The sequence below is a fragment of the Coenobita brevimanus genome, chromosome 93 (genome assembly GCF_032717465.1).
Source record: "Coenobita brevimanus isolate Jiangsu-jjx chromosome 93, ASM3271746v2, whole genome shotgun sequence".
NCBI lineage: Eukaryota > Metazoa > Arthropoda > Malacostraca > Decapoda > Coenobitidae > Coenobita > Coenobita brevimanus.
The window spans coordinates 58,734,359-58,746,459 of record NC_137046.1 but is presented as its reverse complement, the minus strand read 5'-3'; the positions used below and the strand labels follow the sequence as shown (position 1 = coordinate 58,746,459).

Here is a 12,101-nt window from a genome sequence, read left to right as displayed (position 1 = left end):
TCTACGTGCAATAGCTGTAAAAGGGCCAACAACCAGGGCAACTTCGAGTGAAAACAGTACCGTCGAGTTGTAACACTGGATTAACACTAGAATAAGATGCTAGTCACGAAGATGTGCTGCATGTAGTGCCGTAGTTCTGTCTTTTTTGCCAATGAGCTTCGTGAAATAAGCTGTAAGAGGACGAAAATCTGGGTGGAGTTAAAGGAGAAAACAACTATTAAACTTGAGACAGAAGCCAGACTGAAGCAGAAGTGTCAATCTGTGTCATGAAGGCCACTATACTGTGTCATGTGGTGGTGGTGATGGGGGTGGAGCTGGTGGATGCCTGGGTTATACAAGTGCCTGCCTCACCACCCCTACACATCTCCGCTCACCTGGAGCATCTGGGAGCAGGCAACACATCCCTTGCCGAGTTTGTCGCGTATAAAGAGGTAACGGTAAGAGCGAATTACTAAACTCATCACTCTAACGCAGCCTAAAGTTGCCATCTCTCCATCTTGAATACGGTGCTAGTCATGAAGAAGTGCTGTGGAAAGATTGTAGAGCCTTAGTACTGTCTTGCACTACCAAACAGCTATGTGAACTAAGCTGTAAAAGGAAAAAAAAAAATCTGGGCCAAGTTAAGACAAATGGATTATTATTATACACTAGATTAACATTAGAATACGACGCTAGTCACGAAGAAGTGCTGTGGAAAGGATGCAGAGCCCTAGTACTGTCTTTTCTGCCACAGAGCTAAACGCCTTTCCGTATCGCTCGTGTGAGATGAGACATGAACAGTGGATGTGGAATATATACATACCTGCATATATATACAGTATATATATATATATATATATATATATATATATATATATATATATACGGTATATATAAAGAACTGTTCACACGCACCCTTGGTTAGACGAGAATCTTAATCAATCTTGTGGATGTAGTGAGAATCCTGGTGCGGTACCATTTTCAGCTACTCAAGGCCTATCCGGTACCTCGAGATTCACCTTGTTTGCCCCGTGTCATTAAATCCCTTCAACAAACCTGATTAAATATTACGGTCGGTACTGGCGATAAGCTGTCTGGCGGGCCAGTTTAAATAAAGATATATATTTTTTAAAGCTTATCATTTATCATACGTTGCTGCGATGAAGTTCAAATTTACTGCCGAGAGTGAGGGGTATTTCCACCTTGGGGTTGGTTCTCGGGAAATAAATGGAAATTTTCTCCAATTAACGACGTAAAAGTCCGACAAATTTATCAGTAGCCAAAGCTGGGATGGGACTTCTCAGCGGCGGGAGGCAGGCGTATGTTTACTTCACTGAATGATCTCTCAGCTCAGTGTTTATTGATAAGTTGGTTGTGAACGTGTACTTGCGCTCTCATCGTGTCACATTTTATTTTTGTTTACCGAGATCTAGCCAGACAAAAAAAAGTCTAGTGTGTAAGAAAACAAGGAAAAGGTGCTACGAAGTCTCCCATGCCTCCCAGAATATAAATTACACAAAGGTGTGGGAAGTGGGAGGCAGAAGAGACAGCAGACTTGGGGCTGAAATCAAAAATATAATCGACTTCCAATCATATATTAGTCTACCGGGCCCTGCTAGTGGTGGGAGTCGACCCACTGTTGTATTAGTCTCTTGAGTCACTCGTAATTTGGAGAAAACTGGGCCAGATTGAAGCCCCCCGAGTGACTCCAACAATCTTCCTCGTGTGACTGGATGTTTTGCGATGTTTCCCGGAACCTGAGGAATATTCGCTAAGATCCTTAAGATTTTCTATATAATTATTTGAAATTCCTTATGAATACAAGATCAAAACCATAAAATGATCTCTTTAGGATCGTCTTTGGCCCTTTCTGTTACTTTTTAGGCCAAGGGCGCAAAAGGGTCCTGCAATAAACAGCCTGGATGTTAGTTATGTTTCGTGTGATGATGTCTATAGTGATGGCTGTTTGTTGCATTTCAGGCGCTGTGCCGGACGTATCTGTCCAACAACGGCTCGGTCTCCTTGGATTGTCAAACGTGGCGGCCTCGACACTGCCACGACCTGCGACGTGTGGGCGATGAAGGGCGCGGTGTAAGATACGTCAGCCCGTTCCCTGAGAGTCCAGAATACGCTGTGGCCGTGTACTGCGATCACACTGTTGACGGGGGCGGGTGGACGGTATTTCAACGCCGCACCAACGCTACGTATCGCCAGGACTTCCAGCGAACTTGGACTGAGTACCGGCAGGGGTTTGGCAGCCTAGATGACGAGTTTTGGATGGGCCTGGACTTGCTGCACGTCCTCACCCAGACGCCCCAGGAAATGAGAGTCCACCTGGCCGACTACGAGGGTGACCAGCGCTGGGCTGCGTACCGACTTTTCAGCGTGGCTCCACTTCAGGACTTGTACCGTCTCAGCGTGGGAGGGTAAGCACGGACCTTGTCTTGTGTGTGGGGTAATGGTTGTGTGATCCTTACAGCAGACAAAGGAAGGGAGGAAGATCAAATCTATTAACTTGAAAGCACTCAGAGAGCGCATACCTCCGCCAGTGCCCCAGGATCCGGATCCGCCCCAAAATTTAATCAATTCTTTCTTGACCAATGGTCCACCCTTCCATAAAATTTCATTGAAATTCACTGAGAACTTTAGGAGATATCGTGTAGAAAAACAACAAACTAATAAACAAACACAGGTGAATACATAACCTCCTCCAACTTCGCTCGCGGAGGTAGAGATGAGATAGTAAGCATACTCGTACTTTAGTTGGCTTGTTTATATCTGACAGCACTGGGCCACTCCAGCAACTTCAATACTATACCCTTCTTACTCTAATTTGGCATAAAATTGCCATCTGTCCATCTTGAACGCTGAGTTGTAAAAAGAGGTTTACACTAGAATATGATGCTAGTCGCGATGCAGTGCAGTGGAAGAGCTGTAGAGCCGTAGTACTCTCCTTTTCTGCCACTGTGCTTCGTGAAATAAACTACAAAAGGACAAAAATATGGGCCAATTTAAGGAAAAAGATGTATAAATAGTGGCTGCATGACATTCGTCGTGCCTCAGTTATGAGGCAGGATTAAGTCTCCTTGGATACTGGTCAAATCATCCCTTCACTCTGAGTACACTTGGCCATCAACTGAGCTGAAAGGAGTTAAGGATCTCTGTCAAGCTGGAGTAGACGTGCTTAAAAAAAAATAAAAAAAAAAAAAAAAAAAAAAAATAAAAAGCCATGCGCTGCTTCGGCTTATCAGTGAATGGTTCTATATGCATAACTTCTTTAATCACTGCATCTGCAAGCTTTCTCCCTTGGCTAAAACTTCAAAAATTCAGATAAGCTAAACACTAGGGTACAAAGGAAAAAGAAAAACAGAGACTAGGGTACAATACAAAGAAACTGAACTAGGGTACAAAAAAAAGAAAAACAGAAGCTAGGGTACAAAAAGAGAAAAACAGAAACTGGGTACAAAAGAAAAAGGTAAACAATGGTACAAAAATAAAAGGTAAAAAAAGGGTACAAAGGAAAAAACATAACTGCCTGCTTCTCGTAAAATGCACATGGAACACTGTGAATGATGTGGTTCAGTCCTACTTTACCAGGGCCACCCTTCTGATGTGCTCTGTTGAATTTTCTTCTATATTTGGCATTCACTGGGTTCATGCTAATTGTCGTGGCTAGCAGTATTTGGGGTAGTGAGTTCCTTCATCATCAGCAGCATCATTATCCTTCCATCGTTACCATCATCATCATCATCATCCATCAATCATCATCCATCCATCCATCTATCATCATCATCATTCATCAGTATTATCATCATCATCATCATCAACATCACAATAATAATTCCCACTACAAATCATCGCAATTTTACATAAAAGAACCGTATTACAATTTCTAACATTCATTACAGATACAGAGGCAACGCCGGGGACGCCATGAGGTACCACAACGGTATGAATTTCTCCACCTACGACGCCGACCACGACGCCATCTTTGACATCCTGCTGCCTGTGTAAGCTTATTTTCTGCCCTGACTACTAGATGAATAATAAATAAATAAATATATAAATAATGATAGGAAGGAAGTTGATCATAAGTCTGTGAATCTCAGCCCCTGATGTTTTAGGGAAGTGTATCTTACTACGGGTCAACGCAGCCATCGTATTCTTAGTTATAACCTTTTAGACTCGAGCTTAGCCTATTTCCCATCTCTCCATCTTCAATGCTGAGCTGTAAGAATAGACTGGCACTAGATTATAATGCTAGTCACGAAGAAGTGCTATGGAAATACAAGCTTGAATTCACATTAACATTCAAGGAGTTGGTCTGAATGCTGATGCAAGATTATTGCCAGTTTCTTTTATTTACCATTTATTTATCGATTTTATGCCATGAAATAATCTGTACTCTGGACTTACTTTGCAGGAACACAAGTAACTTCTGGGAGTTCAAGAATTACTATGAATTAAAAGAAGCCATAAAGAAGAATAGACATCATTACCTCTCCGACAACTGTGCCAGAAGGTGAATATGGCTTGTGGGAATATTTAGTATAGGATGCAGGTCATTAATGCCACCAAGGGAAGCAGGTTGGTCATGTACCCTTGCGTGTACAGTTGGCTCCACTCCCGCGTGACCCATTCAATACTGCATATATTGTCCCAGTAGTCAATAGGCATTTAATTATACGCCTTCTTCTCTCCTTCATCTCCCTCCAGGTCAGTGAGTTATAAGGTATGTTCAACTGCGGTTATGGGGCTGCACAGGAAACCAAAGCAATATTAGCAATGATGAGTGGGTCATCCGGGAGTGGAGCCAACTGCACTCGAGCACAGAACTTAAACTTGGATCCCTACACCTTGAGGGAGATGATGTTGGACTGGCATTTTTTTTTTTTTCCTCTCTCTCTCTCTTTCTCCGTATACCGAGGGGACTGAAGGTATAATATTACATGGGACTGATAGAGAGTAGTGAGTTTTTTCTTTTCGTTTTTTTTTTCCCCCTCCAAGTATCGAGGTTGCAGAGAGTAATAGATGGAATTAGATGCCATTTTATTCTGTTTCTTCCTTCCATCCTTTACTTATTTATGTATTTATTTATTTCATGTATTTATTTCCTCTCCAGGTACCGAGGCGGGTGGTGGTACCGAGCCTGCCACCACGCCAACCCCAACGGGTACCCAGTGGAGGGGCGCCACAAGGTCTTCGGGGACGGTATCAACTGGAGACAATGGAGGGGACACTACTACTCCCTTAGGAACACCACCTTCATGATTAGGCCAAGTGCTGGAGTATGACAGTGGTGGAGTCTTAAAGTGCTGGTGTCTTAAAGTGTTGGGGTCTTAATGTGGTGGTGTCGAAAGTGTTGGTGTCGGGAAGTTTTGTGGTCTTAAAGTGTTGGGGTCTTAAAGTGTTGGGGTCTTAAAGTGTTGGTGTCTTAAAGTGTTGGGGTCTTAAAGTGTTGGGGTCTTAAAGTGTTGGGGTCTTAAAGTGTTGGGGCCTTAAAGTGCTGGGGGTCTTGAAGTGCTGGGGTCTTGAAGTGCTGGTGTCTTAAAGTGCTGGGGTCTTAAAGTGCTGGGGTCTTAAAGTGTTGGGGTCTTAAAGTGCTGGGGGTCTTAAGATGTCCACTGGATTTGACGTCATGCAGAATGAGGTGGTTCTGCTTACAGATGTACCGTGTATACCTGATTGGAGGAAATTAATAAAAACTACACAGTAAGTTGTGCTTATTGTGGCTCTGACCATTTTCTAAAACCGGTACAGCAGTTGTAGTACTACTATTACTAGTCGTAGTAGGAGCAGCAGCTGTCGTTCTTGTCCTTGAACCCCAGGCGCATCAGTACGTGAACCAAGTAGACTGCAGGCTGAAACTGTCCTTCCCCTGCAATCCAACAACCTTCTTTCGGGAGATAGGGAAGAAGCTAAGGGAAAGTTTGCATACCTAGGCAGTGGAGCCGCCTGGTTATATTGTGCCACAGCGTGAAGGGCATCTCTCTCCATCAACTCTGACACTAAATAATGGCTATTACTTTCCTTAATTCTTTCCTTAATGTTTTCTTTAATACTTCCCTTAATACTTCCCTTTATTCTTTCTTTAATACTTTCCTTCATATTTCCCTTATTACTTTCTTTAATACTTTCCTTAATACTTTTCATAATACTTTCCTTATTACTTTCTTTTATACTTTCGTAAATACTTTCTTTAATGCTCTCAGGGACAATTTTTCGCTCCCATCTGAATAAATTCATAAGGTGTTAGTACAAAGAAAATGACAGAGATGACGTGACCATGAAGGGGGGTGATTAAGAAACACAATAATTTTGTCATTTTTCTTTAAAGATGAACAGAGGAAGGAAAAAAACAAATAAACAAAATCAACACACCAGATTATAAAGATCAGCGCTTCCTGAAGAATGTGTGTTCAGAGTGGCTTACTGCATCTATCTGTATCTATCTGTCTATTATACTCTTGCTTGGTGAAATGTGTTTTGGTGATGTTATTATCGTTGCTTCATTTTTCATTCATACTTGTAGTGTGGCTATTACTTTCCTATGTTTGTTTTACTGAGTACGGTATGCTTAGTTTGTTTCTCTCTCTCTCTCTCTCTCTCTCTCTCTCTCTCCTAGGAGAGCGCCTACTGCGTGCAAGTGTGCGGTGTGCGTGTCTACTCTTTGTGCAAGTTTACAGCTCACCTGCCTCTGCTGACAGCTATATGGAGAGGAGGCGTGGCGGAGGCGTGGAGGAGAGGAAGGAAGGGGAAAGGAAGAAGGAGGGGGAGGGGAAGAAGTAAGGGGAGAGGAAGAAGAAGGGTGAGGTGAAGAAGTAAGGGGAGAAGAAGAGGAAGGAGGGGGAGGAGGAAGGGAACTAACATACATTCCAAGCGCACAAACTTGCTGGCTCCATTTACATGCATGAAATCTGTAATATGTGAAGTTCAATTACTCAAGCAGTATTAAGAGAAACGAAAAAATAATATACCGGTAGATATCTTTAATGTGACCTTGTTCATGCATAGCCTTTCTTTTCTTTCTCTTTTTTGTCATATTTTAGTTACTTCGATAGACGTTTGGTTTCTGCCTGCGCCCAGCCTCCGTTTTCACCGTTTTCAGGATTCTTTCATTGTGTTCTTTTCTGTTCATGATAAACTTTCACATAATATTCTTCTTGTTTATGGTTTTCAGTTCGATAGTGTCCTTTGTAGTACTTTATTTATTTATTTATTCGCTGATGCTACACGACACCAGAGACAAGGGATTAATTCCACCCAGCGAACAAAGATATAGCTATACTCTTTTTACTATAACTTGGCCTAAAATGACCTTCGAATACAGAGTTGTATAAACAGGTAAACACTAGAATATAACGCCGGTAACGAAGATGCGCTATGAAAAAGATGTGGCCCTGTAGCGCTGACTTTTTCTGCCACTGACCTACGTGAAATAAGCTGCAAATGGACGAAAATTAAGCTGCAGAAGGACCAAAATCAAGGAGATTAAAATGAAAAGACTATGGTTATACATGCGATGGCTGAAGTCAGAGGATAAAAGATTTCAGATGAAGTTTAGACACGGGCATTTGCAGATGCCGATATTTTGTTTCCTCCTGCATACACAAGTCATGGCAGTGCGGGGTAGTCACGATCCACGCACACCTGTCCATCTCACCAGGTAACCAGGCACCAGGCACGACAAGGGCTGGGCCACGTCAGTCTCGCAAAGTCACTATCTGCAGCCCACCTGTATCTTTCCCTGTTTTTCTTGATTAATGTTATGATCTCATCAACGCAGTGAATAGTGCATTTGTTATCTAAGTTCAAGAAGGGGGTTGATCTGCTCTGGGGATGTGGTGATTCTGACGTCTTAGTGGCAAAAAATGGTCAAAACAAGCTCTTAGGGGCATCTTAGTCAGATTCTCTCTCTCTCTCCCTAAGCAAATTTTAGAAAGGCAAGTTTAGCGTCCAGCACAGCACAACAACAAGTCTATATTCTCACCTCTATTGTGACCTCACACTCCGCCGTCGTTAGCTCAAAAATAAACCAACAATGAACGCTGTATTTTAATTGTTCCTCCACCAACTGAGGTCACAAAGAGCTCAATGGCAATGGGTATTATCCTGGGTTAATTATCTCTGCCTCATTAGCAAGCCTGGTGTGGGGGAATGACGGTAATTATTAGTGTATGTGAGGTCAGTTCCAAAAAGAAAAAAAAAACTCATTATACCTACTTAATCCCTCATTCTTAATTGACTGGCGGCTCGTTGTTGATTTTAATAGTTCAAGATAGAAAAATTTCATGCAAAGATTTATATCATCATCATCATCATCATCATCCCAACTCTAGTTCCATCATCATCATCATCATCGTCATCGTCATCATCATCATTCCAACTCTAGTCCCACATCATCATCATCATTATCATCCCAACTCCAGTCCCAGCTAAGAGACTGGAATATGCAGAATTCAGAAAAAAAGCAAGAAAATTATGAAATAGCATGCCCATTGAAGTAGACCTTATAGCGTTTGTCTTAGAAATATTTGGCTTCACTTCATAAGAAAATAACCTTGCTTGCATTTTTTTTTTTCGTAAATCATTATTCCTTTTATATGTGCCCCTTCCCCCCCCCTCTCTCTCTCTCTCTCTCTCTCTCTCTCTCTCTCTCTCTCTCTCTCTCTCTCTCTCTCCAGCAAGATGTTTTTATCTTATAAATGGTTTGCTCGAATTACTTTATTTTTCATATATCTGTGTCTTCCCTTATTTAATGTAAAGCTCTACTTCCCGTCCTTCGTAACATTCATGAAGTTTTGGCTTGTGATAGTTTTCCATGTCTCTCTGTCTATCTATTTTTATCTAGGCTTTTTATCAACATGTCTACATCAGTCCGTATCCATATTTATTATCAGTATTAATCTACATCAGTCTGTCTCTTTATCTCTCTATGTGAATCTGTCTACATGTATATCAGTCTGTCTATCACTATCTATCTATCAATCCATCTACATTCATACACACCTAACCCCCGAATTAAATACACACCTCCAGCAGTAAGGTCATAAACAAGCACAATTCTGCAATGAAGTGTGACGGTAAAAATAAAGTGTGACGATTTTATGACTGACAATGCTCGCGCGTCCCAGGAATGAGGCGCGCGTCCCGGGAATGAGGCGCCACAGATTACGACCGCCATAACCCCGGAAGTAAAAAAAAAAAAAAAAAAATAGCTAAGTGGAACGCATTGGCAATTATCCTTCAAGGGGCAAATGGAACTCCCGCCGCTGGTTCTTGGTGTCATATTAAACCTTCATTTAGTTCATAAGTCTCTGTCCGCTTCGCCAAGGAAAAAATGCACAGGGAGCTTTTTTTTCTTTTTCTTCTTTTTTTCTTTTTTCTTTTTTTTTTTGATATGGAAAAGTGCGTGGGATGGTGGTGTCACTCGCCTGTTACTCAGAGATAATGAGAGAATTTTACTAAGGTTATCTGTGTGTGTGTGTGTGTGTGTGTGTGTGTGTGTGGTGCAGAGAGAGAGAGAGAGAAAGAGAGAGAGAGAGAGAAAGAGAGAGAGAGAGAGAGAGAGAGAGAGAGAGAGAATTAACTGGCTACGTTCCTGCAGAAAGAGGCAGAAAAAGATAATATGAACAATAATAATATCAAGTTTTTCTCTGTAATGGCTTGAAAACTCTCTAATCTTCGTATCTAGATAACACAGCAAACTCAGAAGTGTAAAAAAGAATACGGCCTTGGCTCGTACTCTCGTCGGTTAAGCTCCCTAACACCTCTTCCTAAGTGATTCATTTTTGGATATGGTTACTGTCCTTTTGTACGTTATTTATGCAGGGTTTGGCGATATTGGAAGGGTTTATATAACACAGAAGAGTACAGGAAGGTGTAATAAGCAGAATAAATCGTTTAGGAAAAGGTGTTACGAAGCTTCCTCAACGGAAGAGAATACGGGGCCTCGTCCCAGCACCTCCACGAAGTATTTCCCGCGAACTCATTTATTTGTCTGTCTGTCCATCCACGTCTTGCTGCAGACACTTTGAAAATTGCTTGTTTCCACTACCCCAGCTCTCCCCGTCAGTCCCTCACACCCTCTCTACGTTTGGCCTTTAAAGAAGAAGAACTGGAATTCATGTATATCCACTCTGCGTGACTGATTTAGATGAATAATGAAGTCCTGCCCTTTTTAAAATGCAAGGAAGAAGGAACCAAAGGTCAGAATCCCGCAAGATTATTCCCTCCAAGAAAAAATAAAAACAAAATACAGAGCGCCAAATTCAAGATCCGGTTCATTTCGAGATGCCTGGAGGTAATCAGTTCCAATCCTCCCCTAGAATATTCCACGCAACAATCGAAGTTTCATCCAAGACCCTAATTGTAATGCTTGGTGGAAAGGGACAGAAGGTGAAACAAACTCTACCTCAACAGATTACGGCCCGAGAATCGAACCCGCTGTCTTCCACTTGCGAGCTTGATATGTTACCACTTCACCTATTGCTCCCCGTACTAAAGAAAAAAAAAAAATACTGGTAGGCAGTTAGAGCCCCTTTGGTTTTTAATTAAAGTGCAGGGTAATGACTCTCTAAGGGGTGATTTGGTGTTTAGAGCTCGCAAGTTGTTGGGAGCTCAAAGTCGTTCATTTATCAGAAGGCCTGTTGTGCGTGGGGAAAAATATTACTTCTTTCACATGATTTAAGCTAGAAAGAAAAGCCCTTCAAGGATATTCGTGCTTCCATAATAAGATACACAAGTGAGTTAATGTAAGTGATGGAGTGTAAATTCATTGCGTATTTTCCTTTTCTTCGACTCAAGGTAGTAACAAGAACACAGAACGGATTATATTCAGTGTAATGTGGATACGTTGCAGAGATGGACTGCTGTGTGGCTGCTCAGATTCCACCCAGAGAAATTTAATAACCCAAGCCTGAAGTGACAGCCCAATACCCACACAGTGTCGTTTCAGGATATACAGAACTTGCCATTATCACTAAAACTATTCGAGTTAATGGACAGGCCTTTGACATTACCCTGTGGCCTTTATCTCCGACAGATTCTTCTCAAAACTGAATCACATCACCCTTTCCTGTCCCTCAACCTTTCGATCAAGTTTGGTCAAAGCCGGGCCAAAACTGTGCTATAACTGATTCGGTCCTTGGCGTATGATTAACCCTTTTCGCCCCAAAATTAAAGTAACCACTATACCTCTGATGGTTCTCTTGTCATCATGGTAAATATGATGCTATTCCATCCAATCCGTAATCCTGCTAACAGACAGGCAGACACTGATTCACAAACAGGATCAAACACAGAACACTTCCTTTTAGGCGCTCCGGTGCAAAAACGTTGGTGCAGTTAACGTACTTTATCCAGTACTGTAGTTTATTCACTTTAACTTGGCCCAGATTTTCGTCCTTTTTGGGCTTACTCGTATTTCTCTTAGCTCAGTGGACAAAATGAAAATACTGTGGCTCTACATCCTTTCTGTAGCACCTCTTCGTGACTAGCATCATCTTCTGGTGTTAATCTACAGTACTGTTGTAACTCAGAATTCAAGATGGAGGGATTACAGTTTTAGGCCAAGGTAAAGTGAACAAAGTATAGTACACTACATTGGGATTTTTACTCATGTACTCTTGGATGCTGGTCCTTATTTCAGTACTGATTTTGATTCTTGACGTGAGATCTTAGATTAATTTGAATAAAGCGGAAAAAATACCTTTCCTGAAAACCCCATAACGGCCAGCCTCCCCGGAAAAGCTGTGTAGGTTGATCCACATGGCACAGTGCTCATGTAGGCTACAATCTGCTTGGAATGGCAGCTGTTATCCTGTCTACATTAGAGAAATTATGGGAATTAATGTTAGTAAAAAAATGTCTAATTAAAATGCCATGCTATTAGGTTAACTAGACGCACAGTATAAAATTTGTACAATATGTGGGCGGGCAGGCACCGGATATTTAAATTTCCATTATATATATATATATATATATATATATATATATATATATATATATATATATATCATGCCTCAACCTTTCCACCAACTGTAGGCTACCCCTCCCACTCCCACTTATTCCTCCCCTCCCTCCTCCTTTCTCTCCTCCCCTCCCACTTAACTCCCATCCCC

At 41.7% G+C, this 12,101-nt stretch overlaps 1 protein-coding gene across 1 annotated transcript; it reads left to right on the top strand.

Annotated features, from left to right (window-relative positions):
- Nucleotides 1-266: 266 nt before the first annotated feature.
- LOC145412453 (microfibril-associated glycoprotein 4-like) lies at nt 267-5,273 on the top strand. The gene is made up of 5 exons (XM_080282338.1): nt 267-437; nt 1,960-2,405; nt 3,888-3,989; nt 4,403-4,501; nt 5,102-5,273. Exons 1-5 carry the CDS (start codon nt 267-269, stop codon nt 5,271-5,273), a joined length of 990 nt encoding a protein of 329 aa, XP_080138464.1.
- Nucleotides 5,274-12,101: the final 6,828 nt, after the last annotated feature.

What these genes read in the sequence shown, in the direction of transcription:
- LOC145412453 (XM_080282338.1), top strand. Translation starts at nt 267, where the DNA reads ATGAAGGCCACTATACTGTGTCATGTGGTGGTGGTGATGGGGGTGGAG. An exon ending in TACCGTCTCAGCGTGGGAGG is followed by an intron (nt 2,406 to 3,887) that starts GTAAGCACGGAC and finishes CATTCATTACAG; the next exon opens with ATACAGAGGCAACGCCGGGG. An exon ending in TTTGACATCCTGCTGCCTGT is followed by an intron (nt 3,990 to 4,402) that starts GTAAGCTTATTT and finishes CTTACTTTGCAG; the next exon opens with GAACACAAGTAACTTCTGGG.